This window comes from Hippichthys cyanospilos, chromosome 19 (assembly GCF_059441005.1).
Source record: "Hippichthys cyanospilos isolate Australia breed blue-spotted pipefish chromosome 19, RoL_Hcya_1.0, whole genome shotgun sequence".
Classification (NCBI taxonomy): Eukaryota; Metazoa; Chordata; class Actinopteri; order Syngnathiformes; family Syngnathidae; genus Hippichthys; species Hippichthys cyanospilos.
The window spans coordinates 3,842,587-3,869,119 of record NC_142387.1 but is presented as its reverse complement, the minus strand read 5'-3'; the positions used below and the strand labels follow the sequence as shown (position 1 = coordinate 3,869,119).

At 38.0% G+C, this 26,533-nt stretch overlaps 1 protein-coding gene across 1 annotated transcript in view; it reads left to right on the top strand.

Moving 5' to 3' along the window:
- LOC148407660 (uncharacterized) overlaps positions 1 to 26,533 on the top strand; it is a 109,534-nt gene that overhangs the window by 62,725 nt on the left and 20,276 nt on the right. Inside the window, 3 exon segments of the mRNA XM_088402018.1 lie at positions 7,696 to 7,780; positions 11,942 to 11,989; positions 14,012 to 14,102. Of these exon segments, the coding sequence (XP_088258144.1) occupies positions 7,696 to 7,780; positions 11,942 to 11,989; positions 14,012 to 14,102 (224 nt within the window).

Sequence of the window (26,533 nt, the reverse complement as noted above, 5' to 3'; positions counted from 1 at the left end):
ATGAAGGATATAAGGATATATATTTGAAAGTGTCACATTCCATGCAGGTCCAGCTATGATTTTTCTTTAGCCTTGGTTATGCACACAACTTAATGCCAAAGCTTTTCTGTTTTTTATTTGTTTTTTTATATCCAACTGCTGCTGAAATTTGGGGTCCTGTCGCCAATCAGACCTTCACCGCATGCAAATGAAACCATGCAGTGGTCTCCTGTCATGTACTGCAGAACTTCACTCCCTCTTGCGCTCGCCAATGCCTATCTTAAATTAGCCAGCGGTGCTACAACCATGAGATTTGGTTGCAAGCTGCCTGCTTTTAAAAAGCCACTAGCACACGCACATATACACACACACGCACTCACACACGCACGCATATGCACACGGTGGTGAGAGGTTTTATTTAATGGCTTTTTTAGCACATAGTAATAATGTGCGTGCATGTGCATGCATTGCAATAGCCTTTGTAGTAGCATGTCATTGCAGGAACTGGGATGTATGGTTTTTCTCCGGGCACAGAAATGTCTCATTAAGAATTAAGGTACACATCTTCGGTCATGCCAGGCAAACGCCTCGCTTGTACACGTGTACCCGCGCACACACATACACACAGAATAACAGCCATTTTTCCCCAGTCCCACTGCTTTAATTAGCACATGCACACTTGCTCTCGGAGGTACAAACACACACATCCAGACAATCACCTATTGTCCGCCGAGAGATGAATCTGAGGTCTATGTCTGTGGCAGCAGGCTCGCTAGCTGAACACTGCTCATTAACAAGATCGAGACAGAAAGACAACGCTGTGTGGCTTGGCCTTTGTCTGTGATCAAAACATGGCCCCCGACTTTTCGCTCAACACAAAACCGCATATTATTTGGCTTTTATCCTTCGCAGACACAATCTAGCAATATAGGCCCCCTTTGTAATGACTCTAGAAGAATAAATATGTATTATTGCCACAAAATACTGAGCATTGTTTACCTGGATGTAGCTGGTTTGAATAGACTGAGTTGAAGTGTGAGCAGGAGATATTAGCCTTGTGAACAAAACACCTATTTATGAACAGAAGGCCCTTGACAAACTAACTTTATTGAACTACAGTATTAGGCAAACTTAGTTTTCTTTCTTGATTAGAGAGGTCAGGTCAGAACTCCCATCAATCCATTCACTTTCTTAACCGCTTTTCCTCACAAGTGTGATATGTTTGCCGGTGCCTATCCCAGCTGTTTTGGGGCATCAGGGTTTTCCACATTTCACCATGGACGCTCAGTTCACCCTGAACTGGTTGCCAGCCAATCACAGTGCACACAAAGACAAACAACCTGTCACACTCACTAAAATATAAGGACAATTTAAATGTGCTTTTCTCAAAACAAGGGATTTCGACCTGGCTATAATTCCTTCCTTCACCATTCCAAAAGCATGTTTGGGTTGCAGAAACCTCTAAATTATTCTTTTGTATTATGTGTGTGCTGCCAATTGTTGAAACGTTCGCTGCCTTTTTTTTTTTTTAGGAGGTGGGGGGGGTCTCAATGAATTATGCCATATTTTGCATGGCCCAGTTGCGGTTGTTGCTCTGTAATTCAGACACCCACACAAAGTCACGTTGTTGTATTGTTTAGTGAAAGTATTGAGACTTGAGAGCTCATGCAGAGCCAACATGTTTGATGTGCATGAATAATTTGATAACTTTTGTAGCTTCCTATACATTTATAGGAAAGAATGAAAACCACCAGATCTCCTCAATCATTATTATTATCTGTAATTATTTGGCAGGATGCTCAATATTTATTTTATCCACAGTGGTCTACAATATGTAAAATATAATATGTAAAATTCACTGATATTAAACAGCTCAGACAAAAGAAACACTTGATTTATTGTGAAACATATACACATCCCATTCGTTTTCTTGAGTTGCTTATCCTCACTAGTCAATGGCTTGCTGGTGCCTTTCCCAGCTGTCTTTGGGCAGTGGGCGGGGGACACCCTAAACTGTTTGCCAGCCAATTAAAAGGCTCACAGAGACGAACAACCATTCATGCACCCAATCACATCCAAGGACAATTTATTATGTCTAATACACCTGCCATGCATGTGTTTGGATTGTGGGAGGAAGCTGGAGTGCCCAGAGAGAAGCCACAGGGGCTTGGGGAGAACATGCAAAATCCACAAAGGAAGGCCGGAGCCAGCTGGAATTGAACACGGGATTCCGAACTGTGAGGAGGACGTGCTAACCATTCATCCACCGAGCCACCCAACACATACACATTTGATTCTAAATCAAAATACACACAGCAAGTGTATGAAAATACACCGTAGCTAATTGTTACGATGAAAAAATGTTAGCATTTACCCCCCAAACAAACAAAATCACCGACCTGTAACCTTAAATTACATTTTCAAATGTCATTGTTTCTTGTCCTAAGTTGTGCTGGGTGCTTTGCGCTAATGTGAAATAAATGTCTGATGACATCAAATGCACAAACAGCTTAAACAAAAATACAATAACCATATTTTCACACTTTCTCTAAAACATATTTGTGATATTAACCACCCTCTGTGCGTGCTGCCAATTCGCATCTGCGTAAAGATGATGAAATCATTATGTAGTGCATATGCTTGTACGCACCCATGCAAGCGTATGCGTTTGTATGTGTGTGTGCTTTTCTGTGATCGCGATCCCTGGGCGCACGTGTGCACAGGCCTCTCTCCTTCAATTCACCTCTATTACTAGCTATAATCCCATTTCACACTCTATCGATCCCCAAAACCGTTGTTCAACGGAACCGGCAGCAAACACTGGAATTTCTCCCCATCATTTCACCGCCATTGTTCTTTATTACACAAAGAGGCCACTCCTTTTGTGCCAGAGCCTTACAGAAATATGAATTATAAATGTATGGCTAATAAAATGGAGAAAGAAGGGGAGGAGTCATAAAGAGATGTGAAAAGCGTGAGATAGAGAGAAGTGGTTGGTAGAAACATCAGAGAAAATGACTCCTTTACAAGAGTCTATTGATCAGTTTCTATCAAAGGGGGATGTCAGACATGAGATTACCTGGCAGTTTGAGCATTAGGTGCCGTGTGTTATAGCCCCGGGCCCTTGTACCGCTGCCAGAGGATTGTAAATAAAGCGGAGAGGAGAGAGCAAGAGGGGAGTTTGTTGGGGCGGATGCTTGTGCGAGTTTTAGATCCTATATGTGTGTGTGTGTGTTATTTGTCTTTGCGAGCGTTGTGTGCGCTACCTCGTGCTGTATTTGTGCGCATAACGGTGTGTGCAGACACCTATTGGCTTATACCCAAAAGCAGTGTTGCAAGTCCGTGAAACTTCTGAAACATAGCGAAAGAGTCTTGGGAGGCTTTGGGCCGTCTCCCGGGAGCACCTTAGCCCACTACCAATCCCGCAACAAAGCCAAAGGAAGCTGCTATGAAGCCTTTTGAATCTTTTATGCAGGCCCGGCCCTGCCCAAACACTGACTTTGGGTCAGATGGGTTTTCATCCCTGTCATGTTAAAGGTTAGCTCAGAGTGTTTGGTAATCTGACCGCGGATCTGCAAAGCCACGTGATGGGCTTTGAAGCTCGCGCGGTGCAAGTGATGGAGAGAGTGTTATCTTATGGACTAATGTCAAAATGTGTAGCTGGTATTACAGGGTCCAAAATTGACAGCATAAGGAAAACCGGGATCTTAGATTTTACTGAATATAATACACCACAGGAATACAGGAGAAGCACCTCAAGATTCTACACATTATGCTACTGTACTGTAAATTATTTGTTGTGGCATCTGTGATATGCTATGAATTCTTAAACCTTTACTGGGTACAGCGGCCGCTATCGGCTGATAGTCCAAACCGGCAAAAATGGCCTTTATTAAGCACATTTTTTCTATTTTGAAGTCCTAAACAGGCAGAAATTTTCAGGATTTTAGAAAAATTTAGGGGTACGTCAGAATTTAAGCAATGGCTGTTACGGACGCTTTCGGATGTTTTTTTTTGCCTGTTGAGACTATCGACAAAGTCGCTGCTGTGCCCAGTAAAGGGTTGAATATTGTTCTTTTTTGTTCTTTTTCTTTTATTGCCGTTTTTTTGAAGGACTTGATCGGCATGTAATTTTTTGGCCAAAGCTGATTTTTGGTTGAAAAAAAGGACAGCTTAATTGGTTAATGAAAATATTTATTACTTTGTATGTTATTACATATTGTGTAATATAATTTATATTGTAATTTAAACATACACTATGTATTCCTCCAACTGAAATTCCAATGCAAAAAATTATAATGAATAAAAAAAAAAATCCCTCCTAATGCATTTCAATGGACATCAATTATATACGGCTTTTTACTTTCACAGGTTGACCTGGGACCTATTATAATAGTGGTCACCAGTAAGTATGTTATTTACAATGAGAAAAAGAAAAAAAAATATTCCTATTTGGTTTGCATAATATGTTGTGTGACACAATGTGTTTAATTGAAATTAAAAGAAAGAAATCCTTGTCTAATGTGTCTCTGTAACGAGTAGATGAAAGTATGTCATATGTAGCACATTTATATTATTTGTGTTTCACTTTTTGTTTGTTTTTTAACTGTGACTTTTTATGAATGACTTTTGAATGCACAATTGTGTTTCTAAGGACATTGATCCCTGTCAAATATGTGTTGCTAATAGTTAAATGGGTGTCATATTTTACACATAATCTAAGTTGCACTACGTATTTTCTGATTTTTTTTTGTGTGTGTAGTAGGTTCAGGTCAATTCCTTGCACAATGAGCTCGCATTGCGCAGTGAATCATTGCTTGTAAAAAGTACGATTTGTGTTGTTTGGAATGACAGGTCCACAGAATAACCTTATCAACGAGTTTCATGAAATGTTCATGGATATTAAGCTATGGTATAGATTTATGTGTAACAAGTAATGACACTAGTGTGACTTGTATACAACTGTAAATGGTTCGAGGAAATATGGAAATACGCCTAAAATAATTGGCAAATTGTGATCGTTTGGTCCATTATTTTTAGCTGGGCCCTATTATTATTATTATTATTATTATTATTATTGTTATTATTATTTGTATGTGGCTTTTAACGAAAAGATTTTCACCGTTGGAGGCAGTGTGGTTCTGTTTCAACTCATTCAAAGTGTGACTGGGAATGTAAATGATTGTCTCTCAGTCCGTAATGTAGTTTGCATGAAAACATGATTGGCAACAATAAAGTAGCACAGACATCCACAAAGTACCTACATGCATAACTTTGCCATAACTTACAAGACTTAATGACAGCAATGCTTGTTTTGCTTTTGACTTTGGCTTTTGACTCTTTCCCCCGATGGCCATTATAACACTATGAATCAAGGTTTTTTTCTGACAATGTGGCCATGTTTTGTCAAAAGCTGAACACTCAGACCATGTCTGGTTTAATATAGTTGAAAATAATAAGAAAATAATAGAACGTGCCACAGAAAATTAACTGAGTTTAGTGTATGTAAAGTCGCGCTCCTCACATGCACATACATTAAGGTTGTCAAATCATTCATGAAAAAAGTTATAGAACAATGCAAGCGGATAAAATTTTACATCACAACTTGGCTTTATGATGGCAGCAGTTTTGGGTCTGGTTAATTCAAATGTATTTGTTTCTAATTGACACATTTTTATCCCAACTCTGTAAATTTAGTGCCGATGCTGTCTTTTAGCATTTTTGTGATGGACCAGTCTTTGCTGCTAATTGTTCTGTTCTCATTCTCATAGTGAGTTTCGCTAAGGTAACAACCCCCCTCCCCCAAGCTTTCACTTCTCTGCTTATTGATCATTGCCACTCAAGGCAAACCTTCACCTTGAGCTGAAATAGTCAGTGAAGCACACATGCACACATTAGAAGGTGTATTTGTGAAACATTAAATATTTAATAGCGGTGCTTCAATTTCTCCAAGAACCCAATTTTGATGGTTTAAAAAAATTTCAAAACCATAAATTACACACACTGCAAAAAGTCAATTTTAAGAAAGTACAAAAGGCTCATAATAAGAAATAGATTGACATTTTTATTCTAAAAAGGAAAATATCTTGTGAAAATATTAAATCTTTGCTCTAAACATTCAGCTTGGCCATTTTTCTTCATTTAGGAAATAATAGCAAAAACAAAAGCTTCTTATCTTACCTTATTCTCTAATCTTAATATAAGAACAAATCTGCTCATGAGCATTGTTTAAAACATTTACAGCTAGATACCTACGTTTTCCTGTAATTTAAATTAAATTATGTATTATAATTGTTTTCTCAAATCTGCAGCATTGCAATCATTGCTTAACAAATAAAATCCTTATAAATATTTTTGGCGTTGTTTTAAAATTAATATTTTACATGAGTTTGATTTTAAAGTAATTAGAACATATTGCTTACATTTGACAGATTTAAGCAATCTTCTTATATTTAGACTCAAACGAGGAAAAAAAATGCAACATTTTGAAGTGTTGCTCAACAGATTTTTATTTTTACTGATTTTTATTGTTGGCATGGTCAGTGTGGGTTTGATCCCAACACTGTTATGACCTTGTTCAGCAAGACACTGTACATCTATAGTTGCTCCCGATGTTGTAAACCGCCATGAGTACCAAATTATAAAAGTTAATTGTAAATGCAAGTCCATTAAATATATATGAAAAACACATTTAATTAGGCCTTATTTAGAGAACTATTTGCTTAAAATGAATTTGGAACTTGCTTCAATACAGAATTTCTGACTTTTTTTTTTTTAACTTAAATCGTTCCCGAAAACATGAAGAAGAAAGTCTTTTATGAGGTTTTCTTGGCAAGACAATAATTCTTAGCCCAATGGCAGATGTTTTGCTTGAAACAAGAGAAATTGCCTGATTTGTGTGGTTTTTTTTCTTAGTTGGCACTTTTCGCAGTGTACATATTTATACATTTATATTTTTCACACGTTTGCTGTGTGGTTTCAACTCTTAAATCAAGATGGTCTGCCCATCGCAACATAGCGACCGGCACTAAAAGCATCACCCCAACGGCTCTATTCCACATACACTAACACACATTTATTTTCCCAAAGTCAAGGTCCGGCCTGTAAATATTCGGCACACTCTTGCACACACCTGCATATAAAGCGCGCTCTCCTCAATATTCAACAGCCTTGGCCACTGACGGCTGACAGTTTATGTTGTGTTAAGTGAATAGTGAATTTAGTGAAAAGGTTTTAAAGACCTACCAGGGAACATTGACTCACAAAACAGCATATAGCACACACAAAAATGAGAGAGGTAAGGAAGGAAATTTCAGCTACAACTGAAAAGGCTATGCAAAGCAAAGGCAAGCAAACTGACCGGGGGTTTATTATGCAGCCACTCAGTGTGCCGCACCACTAAGTGTGGGACAATGGGGTTTTATTGCATGTAGACGGAGGATGGAGCCCGAAAAGGAAAATGATTGAAGGGCGGCAGTTGCAGTGTGCGACCACGATTTGTGTGGTCAGGTTAAAGAGTGCCATCTATTGACCAAGCACGGGATTGCGTCTTTTGTCTACTTCAAAAAGGCTACTACTTCAAGTTGTCATTTCATTTATACACACATGTACAGTACATACACACCTTACCACGTTTTTTAATACATTTAAAACCATACCTTATCTCATTTTTTTTTACCTTATCTTCACTTTTTTTTTTTTCTATATCTGCTGAAGTGGAGGTGTTGGCAGCTCATTCAGAGGAGGCAAAGCGCATGGCGGCGTGTGTGCATGAGGACAAGCAAGAACAAGTCAAAATACGGTAGGGACCGAGACGCTTCTGTTACGTTCCCATCCTCCCTTGAGCATGCTCGGTAATCTAAAACATACATTTCATTATTTGCAGTACACAGTAGGCAGATAAAGTGACCAGTAGAGTCTGAACTCAACAAAATGGCCAAGCGTATTTTTCCTGTCAAATCTCAGAATATCATCCATGGATTTGAGTTTGACGTGTGTGATGGGACATGCTGGCTGTACAGATATGAGTGCACAGAGTTCAAAGTTCAGCCTTGAGGCCCCTAGTTGACCCCATAGTCGTCGTTAAGAGCTGTGGGGATGACATCAGCAAAATATGAATCGTGTATGTGTGTGTGTGTGTGTGTGTGTGTGTGTTTATGCGTGCGCTTGTGTGAGTGTAAATGTGTCGTTGTGGTTGTGGCTTTGGCTTTGACATAACCTCACTGCAACAAGAGTGCACGAGAAGCTTGTGGAACTTTTTTTAATAGTCAACCGGCAATTTAAAAGTCTGCGTGGAATCTTTCTAGGTTTTCATTGTGAATTATTACACTTTATTAAGGTCCAAGCAATTTTAGGTGAAACGATTGCTCTGTCTGCAAAGTACATTTACAGAATGGCGCCGTTTACAGTTAACTCAGTATTATCTAATAACAACAAAGGCATGAAAGGTTTTTTCTTTTTTTTTTAAAGCAACAACACCATGCTAATGGCTTCCATGTGTGCAGTGGGAAATCCCCTCCTTTCTCCATGGGATGCCTATGTCTCCTTCCCTTTCTAGCTTTGACTCTCTTCTTCCTGTCATATGTTTTCTCCCTGGACTAATCTATCAGCCTCATGCTTTCCTTTTTGTTTTGTCTGCTTTGCTGCTGCTTTTACCACTGCATTTATGCTACTAATCGCTCACAAGCATATGTTGTGAAGAAGCCTACTGTGATTCTTTGTGATAGAATATCATTGGACAACAGGAATACTGCTCTCAATTTGTGCCCTTTCTCTTGAAAATGAGATTCTCTGTAAAATGATCTTGATAAACATTTTAAATAAAAAATGAATAATTTGCAGGTTTCAGATTGGATACACTAACTGCCCACAACATTCAATAAGCTTGATCAACATGAAAATTCTTTTCATTGTGGGTTCAGTTATTGGGCTACTCTGTGTTGTTTGCGTAACTTTTTAAGTTACATGAGGGTAAAAATGAAATACGCATCAGAACGATGGTGGTTAGAAATATTGCAGGTTGACAAATTATTGAATTACTCATTTTAATGCTCGTATGACAATATTAATAAATAGTGACTTTATAAAACTTTTTTTTTGAAAAACGGATTTTTGCTCGCTTTCTTATGTGTTTAATTGGGCATCGTATGAGTAGGTTTTGCACTTTGCTACTTCTCATTAGGATCGAGCGAGTACCGATACCAAGTTTTGGGTCAGTACCTGGCCTTATTTCAAGGTATTGGTACCTGCGATGGCAGTCAGTGTTAGGCAAGTTACTTTAAAACGGTGACACATTATTTACTACTTATGACTGTCATTTCAAAATAATTTGTTAGATTACAATATTACTGTATTCGAAATGTAAGGCATTACAATACTATTGCATAACTGTTTAATTCATCTCACCAACATGACTGGAAATGTGGATTTTCCTTTCCAAATGTTGCTCATTACACTCATTACATATTCAGTGGAAGGTTTGCTGAAGACTAAAAACTGAACAAATTCTTTATATTGTAAACTTTTAAAGAAAAGATACACTTTTTTTGTATTTAAATCTCTTTATTACTTTTGTTTGCAGCATAGTTTGCATTGTTTATGATTTAGGCAGAAACGGCAAGTGCATTCCACAATTTCAATGTTAATATTCAAATTCAAGTTTAGTTGGCTAGGTAAGGGACAGACGTTTCAAAAATAGATGGTTGCGGTGGGGCTAATGTTAGCAGCTAGCCTACATCATCATCACGTTATTGTGTTTAACATGAGTTTTGTAGGTTTCATCTTGAGACACATTAACCACAACTATTTACAGCCTATTAATAATAGTAATTGTACGGTGAAAATTAGCTTACATTGTCATTATTACTGGTGACGACAGGGATTTTGTTGACAAGGTTTGGAAATGCTGGCGAATCCACTGTGGAACGCGACGCATATCCTCTACGTATGACATACTCCGCCACGAGTCTCCTAACATCTTGGGGTGGAAGTGGCATCCCTGAGCGGGAAAACAATCATGTATCCCTACTCTCAATCCTCCGCATGTTTTCTTTTTGCAAACTTCATGTTACTACAGTATTGCACAACTCTAAATGGTTTGTCAAATTACTAGTGCTATTTGGTGAAGTGGACAGCTCTTTAGGTGTTGTGCACAAAGTGCACCTAACAATTATATTCTTCTTGACTTTATCTCTGCTGAACTGAATGTAATGGGCGTGTGTCCATCTTGTATACGTATTGTCCATATTCAACCTGGTGTCTGCTGCACTAATCTCTGTTGTAGTAGGTACTAACAACAACAAGTAAACTTTTTGCCCTGGACTCTTCGCCTCCGATCTTGTGTTTTTTTTTGCCAAATTTGGGGAAAAACAGCACTTTCAGGTTAAAAACACTATGTAATGCATAGCTTTACTCACATTTGTACCACAATACCGCGTTATAGCAAAAAGTAATGCATTACAGCAATTTCATTGCTTTTGTAATGTATTACTCCCAACACTGTTGGGCAGTTTTACAATCACACCCTTTTTTCATTTATTTTTTTCAAACATGTGAGAAAAAAATATGATTACTGCGCAAAAATGAGGAGACACAAAGCATAAAGAAATAAAGAAGAAACCATAAATCCTATTTACATGCCTGAAAATGAGTGGGAAGAAGTCCAATTTTGTTTAATCCTACCCCCTCTTAAGAATCCCGAAATACCCTAGCCACAAATCATCTTGCCTCACATCCAACAAAAATACTAAATTATATTCCACCTTCTGATCGCTGAACACTCAACATGTACCTCCACAATGGTAATACGTACATACAGAAACATTTAACATACACATACCTCTCATTCAATGCAAAAAATCTCAGACTGTTAAGATTAAATTAATAAAAACACAACACAAACAAAACATTGGCAAGCAGACAAAGAGAACCAGCAAAAAGTCATGAATAAATAAATAAACAAACAAACAAACAAATACATAGATAAATAAATACTAGGCACCACTGTTATTCAAACACCCTAATTTCTGTACCTTGTATCAATAATTTCCTTTATCTTTTTTTAAACGTTTTTCAAATACTTGATTGAATTTTGCAGGATTTTTTACAAATGATCTGTCATTGTTTTTGGGCGGGGAAGTTGTGAGGAGTAAAAGTGCTGCAGGTATCAGCATTTGGCATCTGTGACTACTCAAGCATTGCATACTCGTTCACGTATCAGTCTGAAAAGTGGAATCAAACATCCCTACGTTTTACGATTTCAAGCTCAACGAGGAAGTCAAAAAAAAGGTTTTCTTGTCAGTAATGTTTTCTACGCACTAAACCAGGCATCCTGATTAATTATGTGTGTATAGAAAATGAATTATGCAGCAAAATCTATTTTTTTTGGGGGGGGGGGTCTTTTACCTCTTGCTGTTGTCTGAAAATGGCATCAGAGTTTCTCAGTGCTGTAACAACCAATAATGGCTGACCTCGCGCGACATAAACTCAGTCAACAGATGAGCTGTGATTGTATATTTTCAGCCAGTGATGAAATAGGACTCCCTGAGATGGAAAAAAACCATTATTATTATTATTATTATTATTGTTGTTGTTGTTGTTCTTGTTTGCTTTTCTTAATTCATATTCAACAAAAACAGATGAAAATATAACTTTTAGGTTGACTTTCATTTTGAGTGGAAAAAGAAAAAACTAACAAAAAATTATGCAATTTAATTGTTTTTGTAAAGTAACAACTTTGTAAAGTAACAACAAACAACAAAAAAAGCACCCATCTGACTTTTATTTTTTTTTTTAACAGAAAAATCCATAAAACGTGACTTGAGATCACTAAGCCAAAGATGTTTATGTTCAAATACATATAATTCCTTACAGTCTTGTTGTTTAAGGCTTTGTATAACGATTGTGTGTGGCTTGTTTCTTCGTTTGTGTGTGCTTGTGTATGTGTGTGTGTGTTTGGATGAAGGGGCGTGTTGAAGCCCACTGATCGGCCGGAGTCAGGCTGCGGAGGGAGGTTAGTGGAAATGGTAATCATTTGTTGTATTGATCCCGCTGTAGCCGGGGCAGCTGACGAACACACAACACACACACACACACGCAAACACTAACTGACTCGCATACAGACAGTGGGCCCACAGTAGTGTGGCAGGAATGGACCCCTTCGTATTGATCCCCTTCACATTCTCTTACCTCGACTGCCACACGCACACACACAGGCACGCACCCACACATACTCACACGCAAACACAGACATTGTGCCCAAGCAAGTATTTACTCAAACGTTTTTATTCTTTAAAAGTTAACATTAATGCATTTTGGAAAAAAAGAAAAAAAAAACAATCGTCAAATATACGATATGCTATCAGTAGGGCTGTCTCTAACATTTATTTCAATAATCGATTAATCTGTGGGGGGGGTTTTCGATTAGTCTACTCATCGTGACCATTTTTTTTATATTTTAGTTTTTTGCTTGAGATCAGCTAAAGCTCTGATGCTGATTCCAAATAACCTCACGAGCTCTTGCTACATTACGTAGGATAACCATGAATAGTGACTCCGGTGGGCCACACCTGAAATAATGATGTTTTGGAACTAATTTAGTTTATCCTTTAAAAGGTAATTCATATGTGCTTTGTTTGGTTTGATCTTTGTTTTTGGCAGTGCCTCTGGCCACTGTTGATATTACATTTTGTAGTGAGGAAGCACTGCGTGGTTTCAATTGAAAGCAATCATCGTCAGTGACGCATACGTTGATCTGTTTTTCTGTCAAATCTGGCCCGCGAGTGTAAGTTGTAATCTTCCTCACCAGTGACTCCACATTATCAAGGAAAAGGCTGGATAGATAGAAATGGTGCAATGTTAGCTTTAGCTTAGTTCTCAGCCCGACTTGGCTCAACTGCATGGGCCACCCCCGAAATAATGACATTTTGGAACTAATTTTGTTTGACAGTTCATAACATCCTGGCTAATGTTATTTCTTATCTTCAGTGTTATATTGTGATGCCATTCGCATTTATGTTTGTGCCAGTTATTTCCCTTTGTTAGCATATGCACAAGTTTGCATTGATAAGAACTCATTTGCATCTAAATAACTTTGTGTATTGAAATGAATATGGCCTATTTTTTTTCATATATAGGGCGCACCGCATTATAAGACACATAAAATAGAAGCTACATCAGTGGCTGGGGTTGTGTTATACATCCACTAAATGAAGCTGCGGTAAAGGCAATGTCAACCAAAAAATCAGCTAAGTCAGTCAAACTTTATTCATAGATAACCAGAAACTTAGAATAAAGATGATTTGTGGAAATTATTATTTGAAGATTTGGGAAAAAATACCTCTTCTCTTGATAATATGAAAACAATGTTTAGATCAAGGGCAAGACAAATCAAAAGTTTAAAAAAAATATAATTATGGTTCAATAAATATGAAATTTGATTTTTTTAATAAAATTGCAACCAAAAACCTTAAATTATATTGTTTTGTTCCTTTAATAACAGTTTCTATAAAATGGCGCTTTCTTTTACAAAAACTTGCGTTTTTTTGTGTCTTCTCCCCATGTAAAGTGCTTCAAAATTGGAGCATATATAGCATATCAACATTTTAAACAGGGTGTTAAAAATTATTCTAAATTCTTATTTAGTGACTATTGAGGCATTTAAATTTCAAAACAACTTTAAATATGATGTAGTGCAGTTCTAGTACTGTACATCTCTGCAAACTACAAATGCAAAAATGAATGCATGACATTGTGTCTCCCTGTCAATCAAACTGATTTTCTCGGCCATCTATTTCTGTACGGCTTATCTTGCTCTGGGTCACGGGGAGCTGGAGCCTATCGTAGAGGACAAGCATTCTCACCAGCATTCACTCGATAACCTTAACACATGTTGCCTTCCACGAAGCAGGCAATACACTATCAATGATCTCAATCAAAAACTAAGCCCTCTTAGCTTGTTCATGCAATAAAATGTCCCATGAGTGCATAGTAATGTCTCATCAACTTCACCAAATCATCACGTGCATTTTTGCAGGGCCATGGCTCGGAGACTGGAATTGGAGGTTGCACAACTCAATAGGAACCTTCAGCAGGTAGACGTGGAGAAAAAACATGCACAAGCCCAGGTACATTCAAACAAACTCTTGAGAAGTCATTGAAAATGAAATATCTCTCATTGCAAGGATGTAATCATATCTTTCCTTGTTTGCTTACTTATTTTCGATTAGAGTCCTTTCTCTCTTTTGACTGAAGGTCTTTGCCTCACCTTCATTGCTTCTTTACTTCTCTAACTTTTGATGATTACTGGCATAAATCCAGTGCTAGAGCCCGGATTATCTTGTCCAAAGATGGAAGGGGTGTGTGCAAGGTGATTTTGAGAGTTAATTCTGGGCGTAATATTCCCTGATATTCCCTAATGTTCTGACTGGAAGCAGGTACAATCTCTGAGGGAGAGCAATTGTCAAAGCTGAGCTGCTGTTGTACAAAGGCAGAATAGATAATTAAGGGCAAAGTCAGAAGGGGCGAGGCGATGTTCATTTACATTCAACAAACTTAAAATTCTGTCTTAAGCGTTCATGAACCCTGCCACTGTCTTCAATTTTACATTTGGTTCCATATCTGTTTTTTTGTTTTTTTTTAATTTTACCTTTTTCCTTTTGTTCTCACCATTTTGTAAACTCTACACTTGCGAATAATGCAGGCTCTATATTTTCTCATCAACTATAATGACAGCATCATCCATATGTTTCCTTTGCTGGACAGAATTTCACCTTTCATTTCGATTAGGTTATGTATTTTATGTGGAAAGAAACTGCCTTACAAAATTTAAGCGCTACTTTTTTTTTTTTTTAAGTATCGTAACAAACAGGATGCTTCAAAACAGTGCTCTAAATAGCAGTAATCTATTTGCACCCAACAAAGTTAAAATCTGTATTTTTTATATAATTTTTTTTACTACATATTGTCTCAAAGTGTGGACTTAAATTAGACTGCATTGAGAGTCAGATATTGGCATAAACAATATCAAATCATATCCACGTCCAAAGTATCCAATATTAGCACATTCAAGCAGTCCCTTCCAGACTCCGCTCCTTTTCTTCTATTTAACAAATTGGTAATATTTTCTCATACATTATTGTTTTTGTTTTTTTTTGTTTGAATAGTATCACTTGATCAAGTATTATCTACTAGCATTTCAAACTAAAAACTGAAGGGTTTGATACCACTTTTTTTTCCAGACCAATACCAGTGTGAGTACTCAAATTTTGAGTAATCACTAATACTGATACCAAGTACCGATACAACTGGTACTTTTGATACACAAACGCCCTCTCCCTGACTACAATATAGCTTACAATTTGTTTTTGTTCATTTTAAATTGTAATTTCTAGTTCAGTATTCTAAATATGTACCAACAGAGTGGCTGATACTAATGCCAGCTTACATCACAGGAACCAATATCTTGAAAAAAGGTCCAGGTATCAAGCCCAATACCATTATGGGTACCCTCAAGGCAGGGGAGAGAGTGACAAAACACATATCCCACAAGTCTGGATGTCTCATGAGTTTGAGTCAACAAGACAAGACGAGATTTTGGCAAAACCTTTGATTCAATATAATTTTCGAGTATTCAAAATGTTGTATATTTATTGAGCAGATTAAGAAAAAAGCAAACTTTTGTTAGGGTCAAATGTAAACATTAAGGCTAGTTAAGCTTATTTTCAGCTACAGTTGAGATTTTTCCTTTTACTGAAGTGCTCATATTAGCTGCGATGTAGGTACTTTTTTTTCTCCAATATTTACAAAGACTCAAAAGATTAACAGGGTAAATTGCCCTGACCCTTTTTCCCTCCACTATACTGGAATGTTGCCAACATGTCACCTGTCACTTGGGGGAGAAAAAAAAAATAGTCGCCAAAGGGGTCAAAAGTCGCTTCACCGAGTCAACAACACAAAAGATACAAGTCGTTGTGATTGCTTACCAATATACTCAAACACGTCCTCATCAAAATAAAAGAAATCACACAAAGCAGAATATATTCCATGTTGGATTTTTAATTCATAAAAAATATGAAGGCGAATCAGAAACCGTAGACAGGCAAGGTGTGGCCCAAGAGCCTGAAATAAGATCTGCAGTCAAAGCATGGCTTAGGGTCTGCATGATGCTAATGTAATAGATTTAGTTCATATTTAATGGTCTGTGCTTTTGCAATGAATTGGATTTACTGTAAGTGTTATATTATTCACAGTGAATGTGTTGTGTGCCGATGGGCTACATCCAGTCAATTTGCTCTTTACAGTCTCATTGGCAGGTATACACAAAATGGTGGCTTTTCATCCAAGTTTGTAAGAGGTCTGACATAATATATAGATATTCAGTTCTATGAATGGCTCTTTTTCTTTTTAGATTGTCATGACCCACATCAAAAGCAGGTCAAATGAGAAAAAATATCTGAATCATCAACCGTGTCAATACAGCCTATATTGAACTGATGTGCGTCAGACATTGTTCAATAATACTGTATACTGTTTAGGTAAGGTGCAAAATGAAAACCTTATTATAAGTTTAGTTTTTTTGTGTTTTTTCGACAAATGATGTATTTAATTAATCTTGCACTTCTTGATTTTTAAGGCACCCACTTGTAAAGAGGAATTGTGTGTGTTTGTGTGTTTATGTACATGTGTGTGTGATATTAGATTGTTTTCTATGTATTTCTGCATTTGATGGCCACACCTGCACTGAAACACAGCCTCCTTTATGTCCTCTTATGCATCTACCCTGCCTTTCATCATCTCAACAGTCGTTGAGTTTTTGCCGAATATGCATTTGGAAAAATAGTGTTTAAACACTAACATGATGGCTGTTGTGAATATGGCTCCTTCATTCGGCTCCCACTTTTTTATGGACTTTGAAAAGATGAATTGTCTGCTGGTGGATCAAAAATAAATAAATAAAGAGAATCAAAGGGTTTGAAATTGTAAATGGTACGCTGCAGTCGCATATGGAGAAAATCTGTTACAATTGCCCCGGTGCACAGTCACTGGATTTCAGATAGTTCTGTCCTCAATCACATGTGTGTGTGTAGATTTTTGAGAAAATTTAACGTTTTTAGTTGCACCTTTTCCAAAAAATACCTTTTCTCATAAAAGTGAGTACACCCTTCACAATCCTGCAGATATTAAACTATGCCTTTTCTTGGGACAACACTAACAATATGACTGACGCAATATGTCAATGTACAGCTTATATAAGTGTAGATTTGTTGTTCCCTCAGAATTACTCAAAATACAGCCCTTCATTTGAAAACTATTTGCAACAGGGTTAGGGTTAAATGTGTCCACCAATAAGTGAAAAGCCACAAAATTTCAGTATTTTGTTTGCCGACCATTATTTTCCGCCTCTGACTAAAGTCTCCTGGGCGTGGAGTTCACCAGAGCTTCACAGGTCGCCACAGGAATCCTCTTTCAGTCCTCCATGATGATATTACAGAGCTGGCCGATTTCTGGGCCTGTTTGAGGCTACGGCATAGATGTTCAAGAGGGTTTATGTTTGGGGACATGCTTGGTCAGTACATCACCTTTAATCACAGCCTCTTTAGCAAAGCAGTGGTCATCTTTGAGTTGAGTTTGGGATCATTGTCATGTTGGAATACTGCCCTTCAGCCTAATTTCTGGAGGGAGTCGATCATGCGTCAGTCACAGTACATGTAGTCATTCATGTTTCCCACAATAAACTAGCTTTCTGATGCTGCCTCACCCATACAGCCCCAGACCACGACACTCCCACCACCATGCTTTTGGTCTCATCAGACCACAGGACATGGTTCCAGTAATCCAGGTTCTTAGTCTGCTTTTCTTCAGCAAACTGATAGCAAGCTTTCTTGTGCATCGTCTTTAGAAGAGTCCTTCTTGGGTGGACGGCCATGCAGACCAATTTGATGCAGTGTGCGGCATACGGTCTGAGTACTGACAGACTGTTCCCCTCCTCCCCCAATATCTTCAACCCCTTCAGCAATGCAGCGGGCACTCCTACATCTACCTGTATGTTCGAAAAAAAACAAAACAAACAAACTGCTGGATAGTCTTGGCCAATGTGCCCTCAGCTCTGTTTCTGGGTGTTGGAAAGCTCCTAATAGCCAAGGCCATGCTTATGTAGATCAACAAATCTGTTTTCCAGCTATTTAGAGCATTATTTCCCATGAGGTGTCATGTTGAACTTTCAGTGACCAGTCTTAGTGTGTACAGGAAATGTAATACCAAATTTAACACACCTGCTACCTATTTACACCTGATACCTCGTAATACTAAGAGGTCGTGTGACACTGGAGAAGGAAGATAACAAGGTGAACTCAATTTGGGCATTTTCATTTAGGTGTGATCTAACTTTTGTTGCCAGTGATTTAGAAAGTAATGGCTGTATGTTGAGTTATTTTGAGGGAACAATACCCTGGTAAATAAGCTGACTCCTTTTTACTGTGTAGTCACTAATACTGATACCAATCCTGATCCTTTTTACTATAATAGTTTCTGTAGGGTGGTCCCATGAAAATATGTAATTATTTATTACAATATCTGCAAAAATGTGAGGGTGTCCTCACTTTTATGAGATGCTGTACAGTACATGTGTGTATGCATGGCCTCACTCTTAGTCTCTTATGGGTTTGTTAGTCTGGCTCTCCTCTGACATTATCAGAATGATAGAAATGATTTGCAAGGTATCGGCTATCAGCATGTCACTGTTTTAATGCACACATAGTACAGAAATGCATGATGCATTTTACATACAAACCATGACAACATGGGATACGTTGTGTGCCTCCTCCTTCAAACACATTAGCAATCATATTTTTTCTCCTAAATCAGCCATACACAAACAGGCCATTAGTGTGGTCACCTAAACTTTTTGGGGGTTGCAGGCAGTTTTAATGAGAATTTACCAAAACGATTTCAGATGGCAAACAGTTGATAAACATGTCTTAACTGCATCCAATAAAAACGTTGAAGTCATTGATCTGACCAGTGACATTGATGTCTCTGTACAATTTGACTTTTAATCACACTAGGGAAGCTACAGGGAAAGAGCACAGTGATTAAAAAAAAAAGAGCAGCCCAGCATATTTGCAATATGTACACGAAATGCTCCAATAGATGTGTCATGGACTACTGGATAATGGAGTTCGTGCCTTTACTTGGACAAGTCCAAAACTTTAGAATTGCCTTCCCCTTTCAATCTTTTCACGCTTTTCAACCAATAGTTAAGGCTACTTTTTAATAGCTTTCAGAGGCTGTTGTTGGGTTTGAATATAAATGTTGCCCTCCGTTCACTGCATCCAGGACGGCTTACTTGCTATTTACTTTAAAATCTGCATGGTCTTTAATACAGTAGTTTCCCTACTTAATTATTGTTAAATGTCTTTGATTTGTGACACTGATGGTTTAGCGATGGTAATCAGGGTTTACATAAAATCTTTTGTAAGGGACAAAAAGTACTTTCCTTAAAGAACAATATTTTAACTGTTTACAAGAAATAAACTTTGTTTTACATTATTTTTCCTTAATGTAAATGTGTTAGCCAAACCATCTACCTAAAATTCAAGCATATACCTAACCGTAGGTTTTTGTTCTACCATTACTTCACCAGTGGTTATTGGCCTCACTCATTATCACCGGGCCCTTAATGTCAACCATAACTACGATGCGGCCCCTGATGAAGATTAGTTAAATGCTCTCATTCTAGACCAGAGATCCCCAACTGTCGGTCCTGCGCCCGGTACCAGTCTGTGGATCAACTAGTAACGGGACCCATGAGCTGCACCCGAAATAACAATGTTTTGCAGTGCTCATTTTACCTCTGAAAACTTTTAGGTCCCTGGAACACGCAATACTAAAAAACGATGGGTCCTGACAGAAATGTTTGAGGTTCAAGGTTCAAACTGCATTTACAAGATACAGTATGAGGAAAAATCAACAAATATTAACAAATGTCACAGTGAATATATGTACATGGCCCACAACTTGATGATAGGGAAAATGCTTCACGACTGAGGGTAGGAATTCCTCCTGAAGGAATTAATCATATTAATTAGCCACTTATGCATTGTTTATGTGGAGTGAATACAGTAGCAATGAATAACTATCCTAAATTTCATGTGCCATGTGTGCTCTGAAGTTGAGCTGATTTCTTTTTATTGGTGAAATCTTTACCGGAGCAGCATATGCCCCAGCTATTGGAGCAGCTACCTCAGTAGCATGTGCCCCAGTGAAATCTGTCTAGCGAGACAGCTGTTTGTAAAGTAAGTCAGACAATGCTTCAAAATAAAACGTGGGATATCAACTAATGTATGAAATAAACGGCATTGGGATGATTTTATTTTGAAGTTACTCCCAGAAGCATGGTTGTGACAATGATCTAGTTGTCTACTTTAGCGTTTATTTAACAAAGCTGTGTTCTTTTTTTTTCGATTAACATTGATATTTCCGCAAGCTCAAAACAAACATTGGGGACGAAGTTGTCAAAAATGTTCATCAGATGTCAAGAGATGTTTGATGATTATCTTTTTGATAAAAAAAAAAAACGATGCGTTCGAGGGGTGCACATTGATTTGAAAGTATGCATCCCTGTCAAAAATGATGTCTCTGGGACGCAGGCAAACGAGAGCACAGTTTTGGAACTGATTTAGTTTATCCTTTAACATATATGCTGTAGATCTGTGCTTTATTTGTGCTTTGTTTGGCTTGATCTTTGTCTTTTGGTGCCACCACTAGTCACTATTGATATTACATTTTAGAGTGAGAAGGGATGGTGTGTATGGGGTCACAATTGTAGCTAAAGTATTCACACATGAAACAGGTGTCCTGTCAAGAGACAGGTGACGAGCCTACAACTTTGAAGAAAAACAAATCTTTTAACAGGCAATACCAGGAGTTCTTCTTGAAATAATGACTTCTTCACGGTAAGGGCTTTGAGCGCTACTTCATAGCTAAAAGAACCCTTAAAGTGACAAGTAATGGATTCTCTACATTTTTGTCACCAAACGAGATAAGCTCGCAAATGACGGCTGCCACAAAAGTATTTGAGACTTACATCACATCTGTGTGAAAAGAGAAACAAGCTGAGGGCTCTCATTCGCTTGACGTAAATGGTGAGCTCTCATTTATGTGTACTTCATGTTCGCCATTCCCTCTCAACAATAAAAATCTCAAGTGTTGACCAGTCCATGGTGATGAAAAGGTTGGGGACCCTGTTTTAGACCCTTTCCTACTGTTCTTCACTACAATCATTGATACCCTTTTGTGGTAAAATCACAAACAAACAAAAAAGTTCCATAAAGAGCAAAACACAGGTGGTCTTGGTATAGATGCCTACAAATTCCACAGACACCTCATGTAATGTCACATCAAGAATTACAAAGTAATTAATTAAAAATGAATTTAACATTTTAGGCATAGTTTTCCAGAACAGTTTGGTTTTAATTAAAACATATCTGGGGCTTTTAATGTTGAAGGTTACATCGTTATTCATTTAAGGAGCAGTTTTCATTGTAATACTTATTACAGATATCAGCGGCTAAACTGCTGTTTTTGGGAAAAATGAAAAGGCTTTTCTTTCGATGTGACACTTGCAGTCAAAATGGAATGAATAACTGTTAACCTTGAACAATAATATCCTTATCCACATTCTCTTCATTAAAATCATTTTCACAGACTCCGATCACACATACACGCTGTGTTTCCAAAATTTAACCACTTAACATCAATTTAAAGTATTAGTCTTTTCTCCGCATGCACTTATGCACACTGAGCACCTCTCATCAGCCTTTGAAAACTGATTCAACATCTTACACATGAAGCTGATGCACTGGTTTCACAGAGAAAAACGTATAATACATGCATTTATTAAAGTAGTCTACATTAGAGAAACTAGGAAATGATACAAATGACTGTACTTGAGTTTAATGAAATGTATGTATTTATAAGTCTGCACAAGAAAAAGTCAATGCTAATCAATTTGAAATGAATTCACAGCAGAATTACGTATATGTACTTTGGCAATGATAAATGGCATCAGCTCAAAGAGATGTTACAATTCAAAGTCCTTTATTTTTTAATCCACAAAGCTAAATGGGAAGATTTTTAGAGATAAAAAGAAGGATTCCATGGGAAACATTTTAGCATTTTCTTAAAGTTGTTAAAAAAAAAAAAGCCAGAGAAAAAATCCCTTCGAGTTAGCAAGACATGAGCCCCTACGGCGTGACGGTACACTGAGACCTGCAGAAATCAAAGCAAACAGAATGACCAACAACAAATCCACCACATTGTTACTTAGTCACACAATCAGACATTTTCCCACCATAATCTAAAAAAAAATAAAAATAAAACAATATTTCACATCTTTTAGTCCTGCTCTACACCAAGCAATGCAGCTGAACTCAACAAACTGAAACTGTTGCGCCGTCTGCGGGTGTTTGCAACTATTTTTAATGAGCGGCTAACAGATGATCACTATTTTTGCTATAATTCTAAGTTTGACTTGCAGGAGAATGGCATTACAAATAACTAAATTACATCATGTCTTACCAATTCATGCATATGCGATGTAAATATAGTAATAATCCTTAATAACGTCTTATGTACGTTTGGCCAAAATACTGTACACACACACACTAAGTCTTGTGAGTGCTGCTGGTATATTTAGGAGGGTCAATCACCTGGTGTGCTGTTGCTCGATGCCAACTAGATTATTTCCGAGTTCAGTTGGGTTCAGGAAACGTCACAGAATTTGTGCCAAGCCACACACATATGTCACACAGTCATGAGAATGAGAACAACTGGCCTTTTTTTTTTTTTTCATTCCACTTACCAGAATGGAAGCACGTCATATTTAAATATGTCATTTAACATATTAATGTCAAATAACCTGTTGATTAATGCATTCTCACTCAACAGCAGCTGTTGACTGTTAGCTACAACGTGTTCAATAACTTAGTGTTGGTCTTCTGCTGCTTTTTCTTCTTCTTGACGAGTAGACTGGGCACAATTTGTTATTGACTGCCTTCACTAATTTGAAGACCTAAAGTTGAGCCACTACAATTTTTTTTTTTTGTGGGTACACGTAATACTCTTGGATAATTGAGCCCCAGTGCTTTTGGGAAGTTCAAAAGTTTCTTCTTCTTTTTTTTTTTTTTCGGCAGCTACATGTGCGAATATTTTCTTCAATGAAAGCTCGGTAACTACTAAAGCAATGTGGTTGTACCACCCAAACATCCATTCAACCACTATGTGGTACACCAAGACAAAAAAATGGAGCCTTGTTTCAAGGGTGTTGTCGCATGCGCTTGTTTTTGTTTAAGTCAGGCATTATTTGATGTATTGCTGTGGTATGCAAAATTAATAGTTGAATATTACTTTATTTTTTTTACTCCTCGCTTTTTTTTTTTAATGAATGCTGGCCTAACATAACCTGACATCCTTTCCATCTAGATAATACACTATAATAATTATAATAACTACAAATGTAAGTCAATTTCATTTTACATTCATTTTTACTAAATATATATATATATATATATATATATATATATATATATATATATATATATATATATATATATATATATATATATATAATTTTTATTGATAAAATTATTATCCATATTCTGTTCTTTTCATATCTTGTTACATCTATTTGGTTACTCTCCTTCTAATGTTGTAGTTTTAAATAGGAGTTTTTAGCCAATTAAAATTCAGCTAACTGTGTTGCCAGGCTGCATGTAATCCGCCTGCTCCCGGAGGCGCTAGGGCATTTGCTTCAACGGTTGCCACCCTTCTGTGTCATGTGCCAAGACACATGAAAACAGGCCCATATTTTTAATAGACTGCTGCAATAGCCTATCGAGTCATAAGATCGCCTCACGTTGAACGTGACGTGAGTGGATATTGGCTTTGGCTGATTGCATTAAAGGCGTAGCGTAGCTATTAGCTAACCTGTCCCGACATCTGCTGGGAGTGACTTTTGTTTGCACAAGATCGTTTTGGTGTTTGGAGCTCCACTGGATTTGCAAACTTTAATTGTTTTACCAGGGCAACAACGAGACACAAAAACACGGGTGGACACACACGCTACGGTGCTTTGAAAAACTTCTTGGGACACCCGAGTGGACATACATTATCGTACATCTCAGGTCAAAGGTAAAGAGAGCTCCACACAGGAAGGCCCAGAGCAGAAATTTAACCAAGGGCTTCCGGTCTATGAGACAGACAGATTAAACTTGTAGAACGATTCATCCTTGTCAAACGGTCCAAGATTGAAAGAATCATTTTCTTATTGAGTCTGTCTACTTCTTTCAATTGTTTTTGCATTATCGGTCTATATCTGAGCTACAACTGAACGGTATTATTTTGTCAAATAAATACAATTTCTGAGCTAAAAGCTCATGTTAAAATGTAACCTTATGGCTGCTTTCCAATTAAATATTGGTTGTGGGACATACTTCTGCTGAACCCGGGTAAAGTTGCATCCCAGCAGGCGGGACTCAAGTCGACAGGGAGCCTCAGTAATGGCGGCCGGCTGACAAACAAGTCGAAAACACGCATAGGGGAGTGTGTGATGAAAGGACTGGGAAAATGAGCGGGGCCATACAGCAGTAGCAGACGACGATAATTAAAGAAGCCATCATCAGCATCATTAATATGCTAGATCTGCTGTGGTCCACTGACTAGTCTAATGGAGAACATGTCATCATCGTCGCCATTAGTGAGAGTAGGACACACACAAATACACGCACTCACAGACTTAATGTTGGGTCATGGCATAATTATCACCATTAGGCTTAGAGTGGGAAGACCTGCTTTGGAAGCCTCATTCTCTGCTTGCCAACCTATGCACATATTAAGTGTGCGCACACATACACACGCTCACACACATGCAACGCGCGCCTGTGGATCTTTAATTCAGACCCTGTGAGTGATAAGTATGCATATCTAAGTGATGTCAGGCCTGTTGGGCTTTTTAATTAGACAGAATGAATTAATGTTTTATAAAAATGTGTTTAACAATAAATGTGTTCATTAATTTGATGAAAGGATGTGCTCTGATAAGCAATGAGTTGAAAAGACTAATGGGTCGTATTCGTCTCTGATGACCGCAACACACCGGTTGAATGTCTCGTTTTATGCGCGTCTTCAGAACCGTGTTAAAAAGTTGTTTGTTTTAGCAGCCTCTAATGACGGATAGCTTTTGAGCAGCTTTAGTTTTACACGTTTTGCTTGGAATGTTATGGTGTCTCCCCTAAAATTTGCTGGTTGGTTTTTTTTTAGACGGCATATCAAAAGCAGCTCTATTCTTTCCACTACACAAAAGGCTCAAGTTCAACACAGTCCATGTTGCTTTTGCTCTTTTTTCACTTTCCACAAAAGGATATTTCCATATCCATCTATTTTCTATAGCCGCTTATCCTCACAAGGGTCGCAGAATATTCTCATATCACAGATAATGTTATTGTCACGTGACGCTAGTGTCACGTTAGTGTCTAACTACCAGAATATTCCCTCACTCATAGTTGTGTTACTTCCACTGTGTACTACTATATACATATATGTTTTTTTTCGAAGAGCTGTGAACCTTTAGATTATTTTATCAATTTGGAGCACTTTAAGGAGGTTGAAAATGATCCTAATCCTTTTAACCTGTGTGTTTCGAAGGGATGCATCGAAAACGTGCATGATACCGGCCTTTGAGGACTGGACTTTGACATCTATGGCTAAACAACTGTTCGTTATTCTACATCAACGGAGTCATAGCATTTTCTAAGGGCATTTTGGCAACAACTCTTCAAACTTTTATGGCCAGTGTGATTGTGGGTGTGATTGAGAGCTGTGTGGGGACGTACATTTGGAGGGCAGAGGATGTGAGTGGATGCATCGGGAAACAACAACACAGGCTGGCCCTTTAAAGGGATACTTTGTAATTTTTCGCATGCGCCTGTTGGGGCCCTAGGGGCATTACAGTAAATCACAGACATGGCGACCTACGTAGGAGTGACACACCCATGTAATGTAATGTATTGATAACTAGGCCTGCGATTATATTTCAAACATACTGTTGGTCATACATGTACAGTGGTACCTCGGTACTCGACCGCCTCTATACTCGACCAAATCGGTGCTCGACCAAAAAATTCAAGTAGATAATGCATCGGACCTCAAACAGATTTTTGGTGCTCGACTAGCCGAGCCTAGCCGAGCCGAGCCGAGCCGAGCCGAGCCGACCCGAACGCGCTCCTCGGCCCTTCTCGGCCAGCGGGTAAGCGCCAGTTCAACTCAGACCGCCAGCGGAGTAAGACGTTTGTTCGAGTATTTCTTCCCGGATTTAAACTTTTTCGTGTTGCTCTAGCCCTTAATAATGGGTCCAAAGAAAGACAGTGATAAGGGGAAGGCAAAGAGGAAAACAATGAGGACCACTATTGAACCGTAGAAGGAAATTATAGCAAAATATGAACGTGGTGTACGAGTGTCCGACCTCGCGTCGCAGTTAGCTAGCGTCATCATGGAAGGAGTA